General features: G+C 36.3%; 1 protein-coding gene across 3 annotated transcripts in view; it reads left to right on the plus strand.

Moving 5' to 3' along the window:
* Nucleotides 1-23,208, plus strand: part of TBK1 (TANK binding kinase 1) — a 41,649-nt gene that overhangs the window by 15,398 nt on the left and 3,043 nt on the right. For all 3 annotated transcript variants that reach the window (XM_038549910.1, XM_038549911.1, XM_038549912.1), the window contains 15 exons: nucleotides 85-266; nucleotides 4,591-4,751; nucleotides 8,073-8,183; nucleotides 10,487-10,666; nucleotides 13,837-14,033; nucleotides 15,025-15,083; nucleotides 15,520-15,611; nucleotides 19,097-19,198; nucleotides 19,987-20,065; nucleotides 20,628-20,749; nucleotides 20,849-20,925; nucleotides 21,646-21,685; nucleotides 22,184-22,285; nucleotides 22,400-22,496; nucleotides 22,898-23,004. In XM_038549910.1, coding sequence (XP_038405838.1) covers nucleotides 85-266; nucleotides 4,591-4,751; nucleotides 8,073-8,183; nucleotides 10,487-10,666; nucleotides 13,837-14,033; nucleotides 15,025-15,083; nucleotides 15,520-15,611; nucleotides 19,097-19,198; nucleotides 19,987-20,065; nucleotides 20,628-20,749; nucleotides 20,849-20,925; nucleotides 21,646-21,685; nucleotides 22,184-22,285; nucleotides 22,400-22,496; nucleotides 22,898-23,004 — 1,708 coding nt within the window. The remainder of the gene's footprint in view (nucleotides 1-84; nucleotides 267-4,590; nucleotides 4,752-8,072; nucleotides 8,184-10,486; nucleotides 10,667-13,836; nucleotides 14,034-15,024; nucleotides 15,084-15,519; nucleotides 15,612-19,096; nucleotides 19,199-19,986; nucleotides 20,066-20,627; nucleotides 20,750-20,848; nucleotides 20,926-21,645; nucleotides 21,686-22,183; nucleotides 22,286-22,399; nucleotides 22,497-22,897; nucleotides 23,005-23,208) is intronic.

Here is a 23,208-nt window from a genome sequence, read left to right on the forward strand (position 1 = left end):
ATATGAGTGAATGATATCAATGAATTTGATGTTCACACATATATGCATAGATGCCTACATTATGATTTCTTTTGTTTTATTAAGTGGGTGGAATGAATCATCTCCGAGAAAACGGCATAGTACACCGTGACATCAAACCAGGAAATATCATGCGTGTTATAGGGGAAGATGGACAGTCTGTGTACAAGCTCACAGATTTTGGTGCAGCTAGAGAATTAGAAGATGATGAACAGTTTGTTTCTCTGTATGGCACAGAAGAATATTTGGTAAGTCATGTATCACTAACTTATTTAAAGCTGAATATGCTGTAAATATGGGTAACTGCTCAACTAGTTCACTATAAAATGTAGCTTTTATGACAAAGATAAAAATTTTATTTTCATTATATGATATGTAATGAGGGAATTAGATATTGGTATCTAAGGATGCTGTTATTTTTCTGGTAAAAGATTCTTGTTTGATAACACTCATAAGTTAATTTTACTAATGATATAGATCTATATTAAAAGAAAAAGCTGGGGCGTCTGGGTGGCTCCATCGGTTAAGGGTCTGCCTTTGACCCAGGTCATGATCCCGGGGTCCTGGGATCGAGCTCCGTGTCAGGCTCTGTGCTCAACGGAGTCTGCTTCTCCCTCAGCCCTTCCCCCTGCTTATATTCTTTTGTTCTCTCTCTCTCTCTCTTTAATATAAATAAGTAAAATCTTTTTTTAAAGAGTATATTTAATTTTTCAAAGAATCCCCATACTATTTCAACACAGTGGCTGCACGAGTTTACATTCGCAACAATGGTGCCCAAGTATTCCCTTTTCTCCACATCCTTGCCAACACTTGTCATTTCTTGTCTTTTTATACTAGCCATTCTGACTGGTGTGAGGTGATATGTCATGGTTTTGATTTACATTTCCCTGATGATGAGTCACATTGAGCATCTTTTCCTGTTGGCCATCTGTTTGTCTTCTTCAGAAAAATGTCTTTTCAGGTCCTCTGCCCATTTATTAATCAGATTATGTGGGGTTTGGTATTGAGTTGTATGAGTTTAGCTTTTGCCTCTTAACAGACTTTTAAAATGGAAAGAACTGAACATTAAATTAACTCCCCAGAGTTCATGCTGTACTACAGGTTGAAATTTTACTCTAATCTCTTTCCTATTTCAGACTATGCCCAGTCCTCTTTTCAAATACAGTATACCAAAAGTTATAAAAAGAGTTAATAGCCTGAAGCTCAGCAATCTAGAAGTATTTATGTTTAAGTGAATATTTTTCTCATTTTGGAATTCCCAGACCAGATCTTAAATCTTCCTTCCCTTTGTTTGTGGAAGTCCAAAGAAAACTTCAGTATTCTTTCTTCCACCATTTTTAATATGATGGATATCTGAATAATATACACTGAGAGCTTTACAGTAGCTTTATCCTTATGTTCCTATTCCATATGTGTAGACCCAGGCTCTACACAAACAAGAAGCACATTTAGGAGAGAGCCAGTGAGCACAGATCTGTCTAACCAGCATGTATTAAGCCAAGATCATCAGTCAGTCACTCTGTGGGGAATTCTACCAGTTAGGAAATGTATTATTGCACCTTTTGCGGTGCAATACGAATGATACATTCGTCTCTTTCTAGAATCGTTGTATCTCCTCTTCCCAGCGTGGCACCCTCGTGTGCTAGAGGATATCGGGCATATCCAGGTACTCTGTTCACAGCACCATTTATACACTAAGTACTACCTACTGGTCAAAGGTCTGGCCAGCACGTCTAAGGACAGTAGTTTCTGTGCTATACCACAAAACCAGCAAAACTGCATAGACCCCATATGTCTGATAGGCATATGTTTGGACAGTCAATTCAAACCCCTCATGTTTATCACGTCTTTTGGTTTCTCATTACAATGTATTTCCCAATTTCCCCCACCCCTAGCCTCCCACTCCTTTTACCCCTTCCACCTCCCTACCCCCCCCCCCATTACACACACACACAAACATACACACACACACACTGTCTCCAGGGATTGTGACCTTTTGGGAGTCAGATTCATAGATTGCATCATTTAGAAGCACCCTCCTAGTAGTGTTATCTGCATTGGTTCCCAGTCCTTGGGCCACAGCCACATACCACCATGTCATAAGGCATTTGTTTTGTTTTGTTTTGTTTTGTTTTGTTTTGTTTTGTTTTGTTTTGTTTTGTTTTTAAGGCATTTGTTTTGATTTGGATGATGTTTCTACTTTGGTCCAGAGTACACACTTATAGCTTTATCTTTCAAGAATCTTAAAGTTCTAATGCATAACTTTTATAAAGGCAAATGTCAGGAGGCTAAGCATGTATGACTCCTGGTTGTATTCTGCAGAACTAAATGTCCATCAGAATCTCTGTCTAGACCTTTAAGCTCCTAAGCCATGTCCTATGAGATGTATCTGTACTCCAGAACTCTAGTATAGTGTCTCCAGGGCTTAAAGTCATGTGTTTAACATCAGATTAGCTATTTGGCTGGGTTGTTGCTACATCCCCAGTTAACCCTCTGAAATAATTCTAAAAAATTTGATTTTTATCTCAGAGTCCATATGACTTGCTCTGATGGATTGCATGTGAGGGATGAGAAAAAGGAATCAAGGCTGCCTGTTAGGTTTGGGGTATAAGCAACTAGATAGATGATGTTACTTCTTTCCTAGAGGATAAAGATTAGAAGGAAACCAGTTTGAGAATGAAGACCAAAAGTCTGGGGATCCCTGGGTGGCTCAGCAGTTTGGCTCCTGCCTTTGGTCCAGGGTGTGATCCTGGAGTCCCGGGATCGAGTCCCACATGGAGCCCGCTTCTCCCTCTGCCTGTGTCTCTGCCTCTCTCTCTCTCTCAGTCTGTGTCTCTCATGAATAAATAAATAAAATATTAAAAAAAAAAAGAAGACCAAAAGTCTCTTTTAGATATGATGAAGTATGAGCTACTTTTTAGTCATTAAAGAAAATAGTATGGGCAGCCCAGGTGGCTCAGCAGTTTAGCACTGCCTTCAGCCCAAGGGCCTGATCCTGGAGACCTGGGATCGAGTCCCACGTCGGGCTCCCTGCATGGAGCCTGCTTCTCCCTCTGCCTGTGTCTCTGCCTCTCCCTCCCCCCCCATATATATATACACACACACATTATATATATACGCACACACATATCTGCCTGAATAAATAAATAAAAACCTTTAAAAATATAGTAGAATATATGAATCTGTAGCTCAGGGCAGGAAATAGTTTTGGGAGTTAAAGTATATAGATAATATTTAATGCCGTAGGTCTAAATGGGAGATGAGGAAATGAGGCAGTTATCAGGTGAACAGCTATTTTGAGAAGTTTTGCTATGATGAGAAGCAGAGAATTGGGTCATAACTCAAAGGGTTGTGGAGTCAATTTAGGTTTTTTTTTTTTTAAATGGGAGATCTTAGGGATGCCTGGATGGCTCAGTCAGTTAAGCATCCAGCTCTTGATTTTGGCTCAGGTCATGATATCAGAGTTACGAGATGGAGCCCTGGTCTCTGCACTGGGTGTGGAGCCTGCTTAAGATTCTCTCTCTTATACTCCCCCTCCCGCACCATCTTCTTTAAAAAAGAAAGAGAGAGAGAAAAAAGAAAGAAAAAGGAAGGGAGGGAAGGAGGGAGGGAGGGAGGGAGGGAAAGAAAACGGGAGATCTTAAACTGAAAGAAATGATTCAGTGGGGGAAATTGAAACCTAAAAGGGTTAGGGCACGTGGGTGGCTCACATGGTTGGGCATCTGCCTTTGGCTTGGGTCATGGTCCCAGGGTCCTGGGATCAAGCCCTGCGTAGGGCTCCCTGCTCAGTGGGAAGCTTGCTTCTCCCTCTCCCTCTGCCTCTCCCCCTGCTTGTGTGCTCTCTTAATCAAATAAATAAATAAATAAAACTTAAAAATTAAAATAAAAGGGATAATTGCAAGAATTGATTTCTAGAATTGTTGAAACGATAGGGTAGGTTCCACAGCACAGATGGAAAAGTTAACCCTTGATAGGAGCAGTTCCATCATACTGGAAAGTAGGCCTGGAGTCTGGACATGGATTCAGGTAGGTTGGTATTTGATAAAAGGCATAAGGGAGAATTGATCTCTGATTGCTTCCATTTCCTCATTGAAGTATGAAGTGAGGTTTCAAAATTGAGAATCAAAGGAAGGATGGTATTGGAGGTTTGAGTAAAAGAAAAAAAAAAATAGAATACTCTTTTCAGGAATGCCTGGGTGGTTCAGTCAATTAAACATCTGCCTTCAGCTCAGGTCATAATCCCAGAATCCTGGGATCAAGGCCCACATCAGGCTCCTTGCTCAAGGGGGAGTCTGTTTCTCCCTATGCTGCCATTCCACTTGCTTGTGCTCGTTCTCTCTTACAAACGAAGGAAGGAAGGAAGGAAGGAAGGAAGGAAGGAAGGAAGGAAGGAAGGAAGGAAGGAAGGAAGGAAGGAAGGAAGGAAGGAAGGAAGGAAAATAGTCTTTTCAGATTGGGGAAGTGAAATTATTTGGAAAATATGACAGAATTTGTAGGTGTTTTTGAACATCCATTTGTGTGTAACGTATTACCATGGAACACAAGTTAGTTTCTTCATCCTTTTTTTTTAAGCATCCTGATATGTATGAGAGAGCAGTACTAAGAAAAGATCATCAGAAGAAATATGGAGCAACAGTTGATCTTTGGAGCATTGGGGTAACATTTTACCATGCAGCTACTGGATCACTGCCATTTAGACCATTTGAAGGGCCACGTAGAAATAAAGAAGTGATGTAAGTGGTTTCTCCATCTGAAATTAGAAATAATTTTTAAAATGTATTTCCGTATTATTTTGTTTCATCATGCATTAGGGATGTACACTAATGAAAATTGCTTTTAGCCATCATTTCTGGTATTTCAAGCTATTTTGTTTTGAATAAGAATGCAACCTTATAAAGGCATAATTTTTCATATTGTGTTTAAGTATTTTATATACAAAGTGTAAATGGCATCAGTCTTTGGTCCATTATTAAAAATATACTTTCTGGATTCGATTTCAGCACACTGTTTATTTCTCTATGTGTACTACTTATCAGGGTGTTTTTCCTTTATATAACTGAAAAAAAAGAATAACTCTGTGAGGTACTAGAACCATTACCAGATTTAAGAGAAATAAAATTTTTTTTAAAAAGGGGCAGGGGGCGGCCCCGGGTGGCGGCCCCGGGTGGCTTAGCAGTTTAGCACCGCCTTCAGCCCAGGGTGTGATCCTAGAGACCGAAATCAAGTCCCATGTTGGGCTCCCTGCATGGAACCTGTTTTTCCCTCTGCCTGTGTCTCTGCCTCTCTCTCTCTCTGTGTCTCAAATGAATGAATAATATTTTTTTTAAGTTTAAAAAAAAAGATTTTTACCCTGATCTGATTTCTTTTACCATTTCAGAAATAACATTTAATATACATATATAACATTTAATGATTTTTTCTAGTGTCGTGGTTTCAGTCCAAAGGCTAAAAATGTACTTTAGTAGTACATTATACTTTTATGAAATGCCATAATTATTGGGAAATAGTTAACTTGTATAAAATCACTGTTGGTAAACCAAATAAAGGAGGAAAGAGAAATGGAATTCTAGATGTGAAATTTTTTATAAACATCTCTACACTGACCACATGTCTTTTTATTGTAAGAAAAATTAGTGAATGACCCTGCTTCATGAGACAGGGCCAGTCTATGTACACATAAAGCTGTAAGGTTATAAATGCTGTTTAGAGAATGTTCTGGGACAGTAACTCGCTGACAGCCCAGTGTGTCCAGTCATTCATTAGATCTTAATATTTCTCTCAGACCTTTGCATTTTACCTGCCTTTTGTAAGCAGACATGATTTAAATAGTCACAACTATAAGAATATAATCTTTTTTTTTTTTTTTTTTTTAAGAATATAATCTTTAGGGACGCCTGGGTGGCTCAGTGGTTGAGCGTCTGCCTTTGGCTCAGGGCGTGCTCCTGGAGTCCTGGGATTGAGTCCCACATTGGGCTCCCTGCATGGAGCCTGCTTCTCCCTCTGCCTGTGTCTCTGCCTCTCTCTCTCTCTCTCTCTCTCTCTCTCTCTATGTCTCTACCATGAATAAATAAATAAATAAAATCTTTTAAAAAAAAGAATATAATCTTTAATCTCACTTCTGGAAATTGAAGGAGAATATTTTTCAATATGTTTGTTGATTTGAGGAGGTAGAACCAGTTGATACAGTGACTCTTGCTAAAACCTGTATATCTGAATGTTTTCAGCAAGGACAGTCTGAATATTCATGCAAAAAAGACTCATCCACTACTGTACTGATGGTCTTGGTATAATGTCATTTTGAGCCTGCTTTACAGCAGTGCCTCTTTTATAAAAATCTTTTCATTAATGAAGGCTGAGAGTCAGTTTGTGTTTTTCTCATTAAACCTAAATTGTGGGATCCCTGGGTGGCGCAGCGGTTTGGTGCCTGCCTTTGGCCCAGGGCGCGATCCTGGAGACCCGGGATCGAATCCCACATCGGGCTCCCGGTGCATGGAGCCTGCTTCTCCCTCTGCCTGTGTCTCTGCCTCTCTCTCTCTCTCTCTCTCTGTGACTATCATAAATAAATAAAAATTAAAAAAAAAAAAAATTTTAAACCTAAATTGTGCCTAACAGTTAATCATGTTTTTGTAGTCATACATATATTTTAAAGATTTTGCAGCATTTCTTGCTGCCCTAAAAATGGCTTAAATAAAAGCATGATGTTCCCTAATAAAGGAAACGTGACAAAATGATCATTTTTGTCCTCATGTGCACAGATACCCCATTAGAAGAATTTATTTCTTTATATGCACAGCTTTTCATGAACACTGATAACGTTCAGAGGTGCTTGAGATAGTAATGGACTGTTTTACTATTGAAGGATGCATTCATCACGTTATAGCAGTGTTCCCTTGGTATCTCATTTCATGTCATCAGTGTATTTATATATGGATCTTATCAAAATGAGTAAAGCTTTTCCAGAAATTGTAAGAATTGTGCCACTCATTCTGTTCATCACTTCTTTCTTACATTAATCTCATATCTCTACTTACTCCTCCACAGTCAGATCTTTTCCCATGTGAATGCAACTTACTTTTCACATTAAATTCCTTCTTTGAAAAATGTTAAAACCGAACTCCTGGCTGCCTCTCCTGAGAAAGCAGCAGGTGGTCGAAATCAGTGGTACTAGTGTCTTCTGCTTTTTAGAGAATATATCGATTTGCTCAGAGCACATTTCTGTAGACATTAAACAAATGAACAAAACGTCATGCCAGAAATAGTATCTATAAACTATGTAAGACTGCTGTATTATGTTTTACATTTTCATCTGGATGAAAGTATTTCTGAAGGCATGGAACCCTTATTTTTCTCCCACTCTCAGGTTTTGTTTAGGAAAGTGTTGAAACCTGCCAGATTTCATGGACTCTCTCTCATTGACTTGCTACATCTTTATGGTATTCCTTTGCTTTCCCCTCCAGCCCTTTCTTCACCTCTTTTTTTTTTTTTTTTATCACCTACCTCAAGGATCCAGTTAAATTTGGCTTTTCATGCCCGTACACACCCCTATTCCTATATGTCTGTGTATTTTTTTTATTTTCAAAAAATCTTTCTTATACTGTGCTGTGTATAGTGTTGTTTTCTTAAAAAAAAAAATGCTATTGTTCATCCTGCAGTAATTTCGTAGTCTAGTTGACTGCCTTTGGATAATATGGGTAAAATGAATTTTTATGACCTAGAAACATTCTGTAACATAACTTTTTTTGTGTTTGCTCGATTTTTTCAGATGGAAAATTAATATTTTTGTTGTCAACATCAAGATGCTGTTATATGTCACTCTGAGATCCCAATGAAAATTAATTATGGCATATATAAAATAATCGTACAACCACACTATTCTACTTCAGTCAGTCAGATTCAAAGTATTTTGATTGTTTTATGGATCCTGTGAACATCAATCACAAAGTTTCGTCTAGTAGATAATTGTAGGTGCAACTGAGGAAATATTTTTGCAAAGCCCATTGATACGCCATGCAATAATGAACTGCTTATTTTATTCTGCATTTATTCCTCCCAAGGTATAAAATAATTACTGGAAAGCCTTCTGGTGCAATATCTGGAGTACAGAAAGCAGAAAATGGGCCAATCGACTGGAGTAGAGACATGCCTGTTTCTTGTAGTCTTTCTAGGTCAGTATGGTGTATCCAGTTCTGTTTTACACTTCAGTGTTTGAAATCTTTATTGACTAAAATCACAAATACTTAAGTGTAGTTTGATTTGGGTTTTCGGGGGGGTTTTTTTGTAAGATGTTACTATGTTTTAGATGTGCTTTGATTTGTCATCTTTGGCCTTGTGGCACTATAAAGATTGATTCTGATCTATATAAATAGTTTTGTCAGATCTCTATTAGGACAGAGGACAAACATTTTTGAAATTGCTAATCACTAGTCTTAGAATTCTGTCCTGAGTAGAGATCCAGCTTAGGACCTTGGCATCTTCTGTAGTGACCATCCATATTGACAGACCACAAATAGTGGTACAGATGGGAGGGAATAACTAGAGTTCTAAAGAACACTCAATAAGTTTAGTAATATCCTCATTTTTTAAAAGTCTTCATATTCTTGAAAAGGGGAGAATTAATCACTTTCTACTACTTTTTTCAGCATCTCAAATGTTCAGATGGGTCTTCTTTAACTTAGCAACCAGAACTCAAAAAAATTATATTATCAGACATGAATTCTGTTACCACAAAGAGAAACTTAAGGAGAAGGAAATTAAAAGTAAAGAGTAAATTATTTTAGATATTACTCTGGAAATAAAGCCAAGACACTTATCAATATTTGGAATTTCTGATTACTAAATTAACTTCCATTTTTCCTGAGTGTGGCACTTGTGTAATCCACAGGTAACGTAGGTTATGATTTACTAGCTTAACATCTATTATAGTTTGTGGGTACTTTTTGAATGCAAAAATTTCTTTCTATAAATAAATTCAAAAGATATTTTAAATTTATTTTTATAAATACTTTAAGTAATACAAATTAGCAATGAAAACAACTGCAAAAAAAAAAAAAAAGATAACCATCATTATATGTATTAGCCAAAACTGTGTAACAAGTGAGAAAGACCTAATAACTTAGTGTGTAGGTGAAAAAGGATATAGATTGACCCTTCTCATTGAAAGTTCACATGTGTATGTGACTCAAAGCCAAGCTGAATCCTTGGACTCAGACTGTTGCGTCAAGACTTGGTCTCTTCAGATCATTAGATCTGCTTTTCTCTGATTTGTCTTTACTCTGGGTCAGGCTTTTTGCTGGTAACCACAAGGTAGCTGCTGCCATTCGCAGACTTACATTCTCAATGCTTTGAAAGCTCAGTCTAAGACTCATAGCAAAGATTTCTGGGTTGATTCTCATTTAACTGACTTGCATGCTACCAACTGTCCACCTCCAACTAATGATAATAACCACACCAAAGAATTGTTCCGGTGTCTGTTACCATAGTCAATATATAGTTTAGGGACACCTGGGTGGCTCAGTCAGTTAAGCGCCCAACTCTTGATTTCAGTTCAGGTCTTGATCTCAGAATTTTGAGTTCATGCCCCATGTTGGGCTCTACACTAAGCATTGAGCCTACATTTAAATATATATATTTTTTTTTTTAACTATTTGAAATTGCTAATTGAGAGTCTGAGTATATTATATAATTCAGTGAAAGCATGAGAAAAAATAAAGGCCTTTCCATTCTTTTTTTAACTTTTTTTTAAATTTACGCTTTTTCTAAAAATTTTATTTGAATTCAGTTAATTAACATATAATGTATTAATTGGTTTCAGAGGTGGAGGTCCGTGATTCATCAGTCTTATATCATACCCAGTGCTTATTACATCACATACTCTCCTTAATATCCATCACTCAGTTACCCTATCTCCCCACCCACTCCCCCTTAAATTTAAGCTTATTAGTCAAAGATTATCTCTAGTTGAGTTGGCACTAATTGATTGCTGGATAATTATATTAATTTTACTTTCTAAAGAAGTAAACTACAAAAAGAAAACTACAAAAGGCATATAAACTCAACATTAAAATTATATATTAGAGAGCCATATTAAAAGGACATTAAAGATTCTGAAATTCAACCATTATCTTATCATCATGACTTCCTGGTTCTAATCCATTAATCTTGCCTGGATGGCCATGGATATATATAACATTAGAATGTGTTTGGAAAAGTAAGAAAACTTGAGAAGGAGCAAATCAAAGAAAATAATCAGTAAAAGATAAGGTAACATAAAAATACCATAACCCCTGATTAATTGAGAAGTGATCTTAAACGAAGTTACCTGACTTTCTGAAAAGTTGGCAGATATTTTAAAATTTTAGATCATCTAAGTTGTAGCAGTTCCTTTGATTTGTTGGTAAATATTATGATTCTTGTACCTAGACAAAATACAACATTCACTCTTCAAGTAACTTTTTCAATACTATTTTAGGGGTCTTCAAGTTCTACTTACCCCCGTTCTTGCAAACATCCTGGAGGCAGATCAGGAAAAGTGTTGGGGTTTTGACCAGTTTTTTGCAGAAACTAGTGATATACTTCATCGAATGATAATTCATGTTTTTTCACTGCAACAAATGACAGCTCATAAGATTTATATTCATGGCTATAATACGTAAGTACCTCTTTATGTTTTCATCCTATATCATAACGTGTTCTATAATTATCTTCCTAAAAATAGAGGAAATGGGATCCCTGGGTGGCGCAGCGGTTTGGCGCCTGCCTTTGGCCCAGGGCGCGATCCTGGAGACCCGGGATCGAATCCCACATTGGGCTCCCGGTGCATGGAGCCTGCTTCTCCCTCTGCCTGTGTCTCTGCCTCTCTCTCTCTCTTTCTCTCTCTCTCTCTCTCTCTCTCTCTCTCTGACTATCATAAATAAATAAATAAATAAATAAATAAATAAATAAATAAATAAATCTTTAAAAAAAAAATAGAGGAAATGGAAAAGATGTCTCAGCTTCTCCAAAGACACCCACTTCCCACTTAGGAAATTACATTTCAGTGCTTAATAAGTTCTTTTTCTCTTATTTTTGAAGTAAAAGGATTAATTTTCTACTTATAAAATTTACGGGTAAATTAGTTCTTAAACTGCAAGTTTTGCAAGACAATTCTTTTTTCTATGCCTTCTCTCTTACATAATCTACCAATAAATGGGCTGGGTTTTATTAAGAGTACTGCCCTGTCAGGGTTGCCTGGCTGGTTCAGTCAGTAGAGCATGCAACTCTTAATCTCTGGGTCCTCAGCTCAAACCCCATTTGGTCGTAAAGCCTATTTTTTAAAAAAAGAAAACTGCCTGTTTTGTTTTGTTGGCACTGCCCTGTCATTTAAAAAATATTAAAACAGGGCACCTGCGTGTCTCAGTTAGTTGAATATCTGCCTTCAGCTCGGGTCATGGTTCCAGGGTCCTGGGATCAAGCCCCTTCTCAGGCTCCTTTCTCAGTGGAGAGTCTGCTTGTCCCTTTGTTCCTTCTCCCTGCTCTTGCATGCTCTCTCTCTCCTCAAATCTTAAAAAAATTTAAAGCATAAGCCTTTTTTTTTTTTTAAGATTTTATTTATTTATTTGAGAAACAAATAGGCAGAGACACAGGCAGAGAGAGAAGCAGGCTCCATGCCGGAAGCCTGACGTGGGACCTGATCCTGGGTCTCCAGGATCACACCCTAGGCTGAAGGCACCGCTAAACCGCTGAGCCACCCAGGCTGCCCCTAAAGCATAAGTCTTAAATATAGTTAGTATGGTTATTATTTGCATACGTGGCATAAAATCCTTATTAAGTGCTAGAAAAATAATCATTTGTGTTAACTAAACAAAAACACATTATACCTATATTATTTTTGTTTAATCTGCCTATGTGTTAGAACTGCATGTAACTGGTGCCTGGGTGGCTCAGTGGTTGAGCGTCTGCCTTTGGATTGGGTTGTGATCCTGGGGTCCTGGGATCAAGTTTTGCGTCGGGCTCCCTAAAGGGAGCCTGGTTCTCCCTCTGCCCGTGTATCGGGCTCTGTCTCTGTGCCTCTCATGAATAAATAAATTAAAATCTTAAAAAAAAAATAAAAAAAAGAAGTGAACGTAACTAAGTATCACACGCTTACATGTAAAACTAGGGAAATCTGAATATCATAGGTAGATTATATCAGTATCAATATCCTGGTTGTAGTATACTATATTATATGCAAGATGTTACCATTGGGGAAAACTGGACAAAGGGTATATAGCATCTCTGTATTATTTCTTACAACTGCATGCGAATCTACAGTGGTCTCAGTGTTTTTTAAAATGAAGAGGAAAAAAACATTTCACCCATTCTATAAGCCTTAGTGTCTGTTTTAACAAGATTCAAATAGCAGTTTTGATGTCTCATAAAACTCAAAAAGAGACCTTTACTGGCAATTAATTAAGGAATAAAATCAATTAGATAAAATATTTTAGATTGTAATATGTACCATGTATAATATACTATTAGTATTATAAACTTAAATATGTAGCAATATAATAAAATAAAATGACATATCAAATATATTTTTTTATCTTTGTCTTGTTATATAATAGCCTAAGTAAGTATGTATCATAGGGGAATGCCTGGGTTGCTCAATAGTTGAGCGTCTGCCTTCAGCTCAGGGCATGATCCCAGGGACCTGGGATCGAGTCACACATCAGGCTTCCTAAAAAGAGCCTGCTTCTCCCTCTATCTGTGTCTCTGCCTCTCTCTGTGTCTCTCATGAATAAATAAATAAAATCTTTAAAAAAAAAAAGTATCATAGGGGCACCTGGGTGTCTCAGTCACCAACTCATGATTTCGGCTCAGGTCATGGTCGCAGGGTCCTGGGATCAAGCCCCACCCCACATTGGGCTCTGAGCTCAGCAGGGAGTCTGCTTGTCCCTTTTCCTCTACTCCTCTTCCCGCTCATGCGCACTCTCACTCTCTTTCTCTCAAATAAATAAAATCTTTTAAAAAAACAAAATGAACCGTAGTTAGGTACTAGCCACTATTTCATTTTAAGAGTACATCTGAACATCAAAAGCCCACCTAAGCCTGAGCCAAATCACAGCATTGCTGCTGTTATGTCTCTTTGATTGCATAGGTCTATTCAGGGAGAACCTACCTTTTTCCCCAAAACATCATTTTGAAAAAAATCTTGTTTTATTCATTTAACAAATATTTTACAGTCATGTCTCAGAGACGGTTCTCAGCTGTTTAAGGCATTTAATCCTCACCATGGTTCTGTGAGGTAGGTGATACTGCTTGCGTTTTATAGATGAGAAAACTAGCACAGAGGAGTTAAGTAGCTTGATAACTCAGCAAGTAAATAGAACTGGAATCTGAACCCAAGTAGTCTGATCCAGAGTCCGTGCTTGAAGTGCTCTGCTATGTTGACTTCCTGTTATTAAACATTAAGAATCCTCTGTCGTGGGACGCCTGAGTGGCTCAGTGGTTGAGCGTCTCCCTTCAGCCCAGGTGGTGATCCCAGAGTTTGGGGATCGAGTCTGTGTCTCTGCCTCCTCCTCTCATGGATAAATAAAATCTTAAAAAAAAAAAGATTTCTGTGTCTTACACATATCCAGCATGGGTATTCAGACATAAAAGTATTTTAGAATTGATTGCTGTCTAGACAGGTTATGTGGAATTTTCAGTTTAATAGACATTTTAGTACCCACATCAACAGTGTTTCTATAGCCTGGCCATGATCTGAAGTATCACATAGAAATGAATGTTGTTGTACTCAGCCCCAAAATTTTTTTACGTTTAATCTCAATTGTGTTGTCCTTTTGAATTTTTCTCACACAGTGCTACTGTATTTCATGAACTGGTGTATAAACAAACCAAAATTATTTCTTCAAACCAAGAACTTATATATGAAGGACGACGTTTAATCATAGAACCTGGAAGACTGGCACAGCATTTCCCTAAAACTACTGAGGAAAATCCCATCTTTGTAGTAAGTCAGGAACCTCTGAGTACCATAGGATTGATATATGAAAAAAGTAAGTTGGGATTTTCCTGGCGATCTTGCTAGCCATTAAAAAAAAAGATGACCTGGGATCCCTGGGTGGCGCAGCGGTTTGGCGCCTGCCTTTGGCCCAGGGCTCGATCCTGGAGACCCAGGATCGAATCCCACGTCAGGCTCCCGGTGCATGGAGCCTGCTTCTCCCTCTGCCTGTGTCTCTGCCTCTCTCTCTCTCTCTCTCTCTGTGACTATCATAAATAAATAAAATTTAAAAAAAAAAATAAAAAAAGATGACCTATAAAAATAATTGGCATTTTCATAAAGTTTATTGATGATAGTAATGTAGAATTTTCATAAACATTAAAATTTTGTAAATTAGTTGAATTAGACTAGTAATAAAAGTGAAAAGCTTTATAGGCTACAGAATTTGACTTTGAATAGTTTCAAAAAATGGTGAAATGGTAAAATAGTTTGTCATGCATGTTTTACTGTAGCTCTCTGCTTTTAGTATTTATTCACACTCAAAATAACCTTTTGTATCATAAATATGAGCAAATATTTATTGTATCCAGTGTGAATAGGATACTTTGCCAGGCTTTGGAGTCTAAGAAAAATTAGATCTACATTTGGAATCAAATTATTAATCCTACTGGTGAAAAAAAGATTACCCAGATTTTACTTTTCTATTTGGATCTTTGGGATTTGATTTAAAGAGAAGCATTAAACTTATTGTGTTGGAATATATTTAAGAAAAAAAAACAGAACTTCTTAGAAATATTTCAGGGAACTTCTTTGTTGTTAAGGAATGGGCATTAATTGTTTAAAGTGATTTATTTATGTTTTTCTAAGTGATTTTTTTTTTAACCTGGAGAAGAACGTTAGAGTTTTGCTACTAATGTTTAATTTAGAGGTAATCTAGAGGTTAATATTTAATTTTTTTTAAATTGCTACATAGAGGCTCTAATAATTTATTCAAAATATTTTATTTCTGATTTTAATTATTTTATTATATTATTTTATTATTTCAGTTTCCCTCCCTAAAGTTCATCCACGTTACGATTTAGATGGGGATGCTAGCATGGCTAAGGTTAGTATTTAATTAAATTACTATGAACAAAATTACTGTGTAAACATCTGAATTAAAATTATCAATAGTAGAAACAATAAAATGTATTATCTGTACATATGCCTATATGATTTAGGAAATTATTCATTTAAATGGTTATCCATTGCAAATTATTTTGTGTTCTCTTCCTTCTTTGAATTCCTAAATCTTGAACTCCTAAATCTTGAATCTCTCTCCTAGAGAAAAAATTTTCTCTCTAGAGGCAGTGCATGTTTAACATTATCATGTTAATAATGAAATATTTATTGTATCTCTCTATAGCTTTTAGAAATTGGTAGTTTGTGGTTTTTAAATTACCTGATAAAAATATATAAGCTTGAAAATTGATATGTAGAAGCTTTTCTTACCCTGTACCACAATTAGCACCAAATATTCACATTTTGTGTTTCTTCATTAGGCAATAACAGGAGTCGTGTGTTATGCCTGTAAAATTGCCAGTACTTTGCAGCTTTATCAGGAATTAATGCGAAAGGGGATACGATGGTTGATGTAAGTAATAGATTGAAATTTGAAAATAGGGGATCCCTGGGTGGCTCAGAAGTTTACTGCCTGCCTTTGGCCCAGGGTGTGGTCCTGGGGTCCCGGGATCGAGCCCCACATCAGGCTCCCTGCATGGAGCCTGCTTCTCCCTCTGCCTGTGTCTCTGCCTCTCTCTATGTATCTCATGAATAAATAAATAAAATCTTTAAAAAAAAAAAAAAAAACGAAATTTGAAAATAAGTGGTAACTTATCATTGACACTTCACCTCTTTAGGTAAGGTCAGGTGCTTGGGGTTTTTTGTTTCTTTTTGTTTTTGTTCTGTTTTGTTTTTATTTATGATAGGCACACAGTGAGAGAGAGAGGCAGAGACACAGGCAGAGGGAGAAGCAGGCTCCATGCACCGGGAGCCCGACGTGGGATTCGATCCCGGGTCTCCAGGATCGCGCCCTGGGCCAAAGGCAGGCGCCAAACTGCTGCGCCACCCAGGGATCCCTTCTGTTTTGTTTTTAAAGATTTTATTTATTATTCATTCAGAGAGAGAGAGGGAGAGGGGCAGAGACATAGGCAGAGGGAGAAGCAGGCTCCATGCAGGGAGCCTGATGTGGGACTCAATCCCGGGTCACCCAGGTATCCCCAAGGACTTTAGTTTTAACTAATCTCGCACCCAACGTGGGGCTGAAACTCACAACCCCGAGATCAAGAGTCACATGTTCCACCAGCAAAGCCAGCCAGGTGTCCCTTAGATTTTATTATAATACATTTGTTTCACATTTAGTTTATAAAACATTTAGCAACTATGTTTTCATTTGATTCCTACAATAAACTTGTGAGACAGGGAGGACAAATACTATTTGAATTTTAAAACTTATGCCACACTCTACAATGTCATAAATGAAATCTTTTTCCAGGGCCCTTACTTGGCTGTCATTTCACTATCTTGGTAGGCTTTAGGTTTTGTTGTTGTTAAAATTTTATTTATTTATTTGAAAGAGAGCATGTGCACACAAGCAGAAGGAATGGCAGAGGCAGAGGGAGAGGCAGGCTCCCCACTGAGCCACCCAGGCACCCTGGCTTTTTTTTTTTTTTTTCTTTTAAGATTTTATTTATTCCGCTGAAAGAAAGAGAACACAGGCGACAGGGAGGGGCAGAGGGAGAGGGAGAAGCAAACTCCCTGCTGGGCAGGGAGCCCAACTCAGGGCTTAATCCTGGGACCCCAGGACCATGACCTGAGCCAAAGTAGACACTTAACCGGCTGAGCTACCCAGGCATCCCCACTTTGGAGTTGTTATAATGCAGTACAATCTGTACTTGTTCTAAAGTTTATATCCTCAGAATCTTCCTGTTTCTTGCCTTTTTCCCAAATGAAGTATACACTCTATTTTTGTAACAGCATTTTTGAGCTATAATTCACATACTGTTTAATTCACCCATTCTTAAGTGTATAATTCAGTGATTTCTAGTACATTCACAGAGTTGTGCAGCTGTCACCACTCATTGTATTTTTGTCACTCCAAATAGAAACCCTGTACCCACAAACAACAACAAAAAAAGAAACCCTGTACCCATTAGCAGTCACTTTCCATTTTCCCTGTAACCTCCTAGCCCCAGGCAATGACAAATACACTATCTATATAGATTTGCCTATTCTAGACTTTTCATAGAAATGAAATTATTCAGTGAAGTACACACTTACTTTGACAAGCAATAAAAGCATGTTTTTACTAAATAACTTATTCTAGGTCAGAATATTGATCATCTAGTTAAGACCATCTAGTTAAGTTACTAGTCTAGTAAGTCTCTTCCCTGAAAGTAACCACCATAAGAAATGTTTTGTGGATGAATATGACTTGCCCTTTTTGGTTTTTTGTTTGTTTGTTTTATCTCTCTTGATTTGTAGATGTTATCTCTCATCTGATAGAAGCAGAGAATAAATGGTCTCCCTTGAACATTACATCTCCAGTTTCTGTACATCATTTGAGGCTTTTGAATTTTATGTACGTGTAGTAACGGCCTCATGTTCTCTGGGTTTACAGTGCTCTTTGGCTTTAATGCTTATGACAGCTTATTTATACCTGCCTCATGCCTACCCTTCCCTTCTTGCACAAACATGCATGAAGCATCTCATCATACTCGTTCTGGCTCTTTAAGAAGAAAAAAGAATGATGACACTTTTTCCCGCCTCTCATTTTTATGTTTAGTCCATAGGTTGATGGAGTTTCTTGTGTTCATTGTATGTGGATATGTATCCACTTTGTAAGCTTGCGCTCTTCTCTGTCCCTTGAGGAGCCTCTCATTTTTACTAAACACTTTCTGGAAAAGTAAACTCTTACTTTTGTGGTATTGTTACTAACAGTTCTCATGTTCTCTTGCTCTTGCTATCTACCACAGTCACTACTCCAAAAAGCTTTTGTTCCCTTTATGTCCTAACTTTTCATTTCATAAGTCATAAGAAGATAGTTTTTGGCTTTTTTTCCTTTTTTTTTTGTTTTTTTTGTTTTTGTTTTTGTTTTTGTTTTGAGGGGTTTTTTAAAATAGTTTTTATGTAGATCACTGTTGGCAAGCTTTTTCAGTTAATAGGTATTTTAGACTTTGTGGGCCACATAAGGTTTCTTCTGTTTTTACAACCTTTGAAATTATAAATATTATTCTTCACAAGAACAAATTTAGTTTGTTGACCCTTAATGTAGACCAAAAGCCTTCCAGTTTTATTACATACTATGTTATCCTGCTTCTTCAGAGTCATAATCTACTATGAATAGTAAAAATTAACTCTCCTGGTGTAAAGCATAATGCTATTTATATTTAGGTATTCATGTGATTGTAGATTAATTTCATTCCTTAATTTTTTTTTACCTTAATTCAATTTTTTAATGCCTTAGATTTCCAAACTGTTAACCTACTAAGTAATAATTAATGGTTTGTGCCCTAGATAGGGGTCAGAGCGATGCTTTCAGTAATAAAAAGTGAATTGGCAAGATTAATCCCAAGGGGGAAAAAATGAATTAGCTTTCATAATATAACAAGATTGTTAATAAATTTGTCTAAACAGTAGTAACACAGTGTAATTAGTGATAGACAAGAGAAAACAAATCATTCTTTAAAGCAAACAAATCTGGGGCACCTAGGTGGCTCGGTGGTTGAGCATCTGCCTTTGGCTCAGGTCGTGATCCTGGGGTCCTGAGATTGAGTCCCACATCGGGCTCCCCACAGGGAGTCTGCTTCTCCCTCTCCCTATGTCTCTGCCTCTCTCTGTGTCTCTCATGAAAGAGAGAGAGAGAGAGAGGGAAGGAAGGAAGGAAGGAAGGAAGGAAGGAAGGAAGGAAGGAAGGAAGGAAGGAAGGAAGGAAGGAAGGAAGGAAGGAAGGAGAGAGAAAGAGAGAGAGAGAGAAAGAAAGAAAGAAAGAGAAAGAAAGAAAAGAAAGAAAGAAAGAGAAAGAAAGAAAGAAAAGAATCATTCTTTAGATAATCTAATGAGAATATTATTATTTTTTAGAGAATTAGTTAAAGATGATTATAATGAAACTGTTCACAAAAAGACAGAAGTTGTGATCACACTGGATTTCTGCATCAGAAACATTGAAAAAACTGTGAAAGTGTAAGTAGATTACTTAATAAATTGGTTAAAATGATAAATATTGTCCCATTTCTCTTTCATTTATTTAGCTATCTTTGGCATAATATAGTTGCCATGCAAGTGTTTGTAGTATTAAGATATAGTCTTAGATTAAGTTAATTCCTCACAAAGACAAAAATACTTAGTTGTCTCAGTAAGAAATGAACATTTGGTGGCATTTTCTCCTTCCCTTTGCAAAGGAAAAGGTAATCTTGACATAGAAATATCTCATTTTTTAACCTTGCAAGGTAGACACTCTGAATAGGGAAAATATAAAAACTGCAGTCAACGAAGGAAGTAGGAAAACATATTCTAGAACTGTATTTTGGTAGTGTTTATAGAATTTGGGGTTTACTTGTAGTTTACTATTATTTATTAATTAATATTATCCCTGAGACTATTTTTTGAAACAGAATATTTTAGACTTACCTGTTCCTAGGCTGTGTTATTTATACTGTAGAGGAAATACAATTAATGAAATTAGTATGTACTATTGACTGCCATTCCACAATCTAGTATTTTGACTGTTCTGCTGGCATAAGACTTAATAATTGTCTTTTTTATGTTATCATACATTAAAATTTATTAGTAGAAGTATATAAAATTCCTTCTTTATAGAGACATCAGGTTTTCTTGGAATCTGTTACTTTTATTAGTCTTTGCATTCAGTATTCTAAATAATTATAATAACATATAATTTATAAAACATCTTTTAAAATCTGTATATTCATAATGCTCATTGAATTTTTTCGTACTTGTTTTGTATACAGATATGAAAAGTTGATGAAGATCAACCTAGAAGCAGCAGAGTTAGGTGAAATTTCAGACATACACACCAAATTGTTGAGAGTAAGTATTTACAAAATTATGACTGTCATTGGAACTATGCTAATGGTTCTCCTACTTGACTTTCACAACAATGCTATGAGATACAAAGTATTGGGTAGCCCCGGTGGTTCAGCGGTTAGCGCCACCTTCATTCCAGGGTGTGATCCTGGAGACCTGGAATCGAGTCCCATGTCGGGCTCCCTACATGGAGCCTGCTTCTCCCTCTGCCTGTGTCTCTGCCTCTCTCTCTCTCTGTCTCTCATGAATAAATAAATAAAATCTTTTTTTAAAAAAGAAACAAAGTATTAACCATATTTTACAGGTAAAGAAACAAGCTTAATTAGATGATTAAAAGTATTTTAAAGGATATTTAATGTAAGAAATGTTTTATAAAACGTATTGTCTTGTTTTATTATATGATACTCTTGGTGGAAAATCAGGCCAAGAAACAGTCCTTGCATTTTTGAATTTGAATTGACGTAATATAAAAAAGAGTATGATTCAAACTTTAGACTCCATTGGCACTGTGATTATCATTTCTGTATTTGGCTAATCTGAATCTGATCCCATTGGATTTATTTAGCTTTCCAGTTCTCAGGGAACAATAGAAACTAGTCTTCAGGATATCGAAAGCAAATTATCTCCAGGTGGATTACTGTCAGATACATGGGCCCATCAAGAAGGCACTCATCCAAAAGATAGACAGTAGGTTATATAACTTTATTAATAGTTTCTGCTCTTATAATTAAATGTCCTTTTTCACATTGATTTGATTAATTTATTTGGATTTTTTTCTTTATATAGTGTAGAAAAGCTACAAGTCCTGCTAAATTGCATCACAGAGATTTACTATCAGTTCAAAAAAGACAAAGCAGAACGTAGTAAGTAAAATTTGCCACTTGTTAATCTAATGAATCAGCTCTACTAGTTGTAATTCCGTTGAATTAATTTGGTATATTTATAAGGGTGTCTCCTTAAGTTATTTATTTCAGAGATTTGATTCTGTTGGAAAAGAGGTTCAATATAAAAAAATTATCCTTAAAATCAACCTTTTGAATATTTTAAATAAAGGGTCCTGAACTCTGAAATCTCTAGAGATCAGTCGTGTAACAGAAAGAAATGAGATTGGACATTGGAGACTGAGGAGAACAGGAGAGGAGATACCCATCTAAAGGGGAGAATCACTACTCAGTTCACCGGATTCATTGCCCACAATCCTCCTATTCTCAAGAGAGGCTGGAAATACAGATTTTATTAGAAATATCCTGCAGGCACCTGATTGACTTAGTCAGTGAACATGTAACTCTTGTTCTCAGGATCATGGATTTGAGCTACACATGGGTATAGAGGTTACTTAAATAGTCAATAAATCTTTAAAAGAAAGAAGGAAATATCCTGATGTTAAATGTTGGCAGTTAATATTCTTTAAGTTAACACCGTACAGATCAGTTAAAAGGCTATATATATATATCTAACCCATTGGTCATGAGTTTGTGTCATCTTAAGTTCTTGGCCTTTTTGAAGTCATAATCTCAAAAGAAAAAGAAATGTGCATGATTTTGTTATTCTACATTAACAGAAGTAACATTTCTTATTTTCAGGATTAGCCTATAATGAAGAACAGATCCACAAATTTGATAAGTAAGTGTCCATATTATGTTTAATAATAATTATTTTTGGTTATGTTATTAATACAATTCCTCTTAAAGTTGAAATTGTAATAAAAGATACATTTTAACCTTGGCTTCACAGAATCGTTATTATGTGTGCACATATTTGAGGCCCACGTGTCTGGTCCCTGGTTGAGAGGTTAAGGAGAAGGGAGAATGAAGGGGCATCTTCTGCATCATGTGCTCTGATTGCAGAAGGATGGTTAATAGAAAACATAGGCAAGGGCAGACTTAACCACTTTCTTTACCTTAACATCATTAAATATTTTTTGGCCGTTCTCCATTATGAACCTTCTCTTTTAGTTCTTGCTACTGTAATATCTGTCTTAGAACCCTTTGGCTTTCTACTATAAATATTCTAAAGCCAGAACAGTCATTAAGAAACATAAATTTTATGTATTTGAAAAGTTTTTATCAGAAATAGAAACCGTCACATTGGTTTAAGCCTGTGATTATTTCTAAATTATAGGCAAAAACTGTATTACCATGCAACAAAAGCTATGACCCACTTTACAGATGAATGTGTTAAAAAATATGAGACATTTTTGGATAAGTCAGAAGAATGGATGAGGTAAGTAAACTTAGTGGTTGACTGTACAATGTACAATTCAGTGTACATTATATACTTTAAATAAGATTAATATTTCATTAGGCTGCTTATTAATTGATTCTTTTTGGTTTTCAGAAAGATGCTTCATCTTAGGAAACAGTTATTATCCCTAACTAATCAGTGTTTTGATATTGAGGAAGAAGTATCAAAGTATCAAGACTACACAAATGAGGTATAACTGGCAAAGTATCTAGAAAAAATCTTTTTCCTGTTAGGAGAAAATACATTTCTTCTCAGTTTATATTTGCAATGACCGAAAGGAGAGAAATAGGACATAATAAACCTTATATTTATTTGTCTGCTCATTCGTAATACATATTTTGAGCCAACTTTTCAGAACTTAGATGTTTTACAGTTAAAAGCATCTGATAAAATATAAAAAACTAAAGAAGCTTTTTAAAAAAACATCTGACAGACCATTCTTTAATCATCTTTGAAAAAGTTTTTTAATACTGTATCATTCATAGTTTTGAAATTAAAATTTGAAGCTATGAAGGGCATACTGAAACATGTAACATTTGATGTAGTCTGTACTTTGTTCAGTGATTGATGTGGGGGTTTTTTTTGTTTCAGTTACAAGAAACTTTGCCCCAGAAAATGTTTGCAGCCTCCAGTGGAATCAAACATACCATGACCCCAATTTATCCATGTTCTAATACCTTAGTGGAAATGACTCTTGGGTAAGAAATTTATTATGTGTAGCTATGATATTTCCATTCATTTTTATTTCAGTTTGTGATCTTCTTTTATTTTGAAATTTTGGTATTTGTTGTGAATACATTTGCTAATGTTATTTTAATGGCTTCACCCTATCTAGAGAACTAAAACATAATGTATTTCTAAAACATTTGCATACTTTTTTTGAGCAGAGGCATTGATCTTTG

This window comes from Canis lupus, chromosome 10 (assembly GCF_011100685.1).
Source record: "Canis lupus familiaris isolate Mischka breed German Shepherd chromosome 10, alternate assembly UU_Cfam_GSD_1.0, whole genome shotgun sequence".
Lineage (NCBI taxonomy): Eukaryota > Metazoa > Chordata > Mammalia > Carnivora > Canidae > Canis > Canis lupus.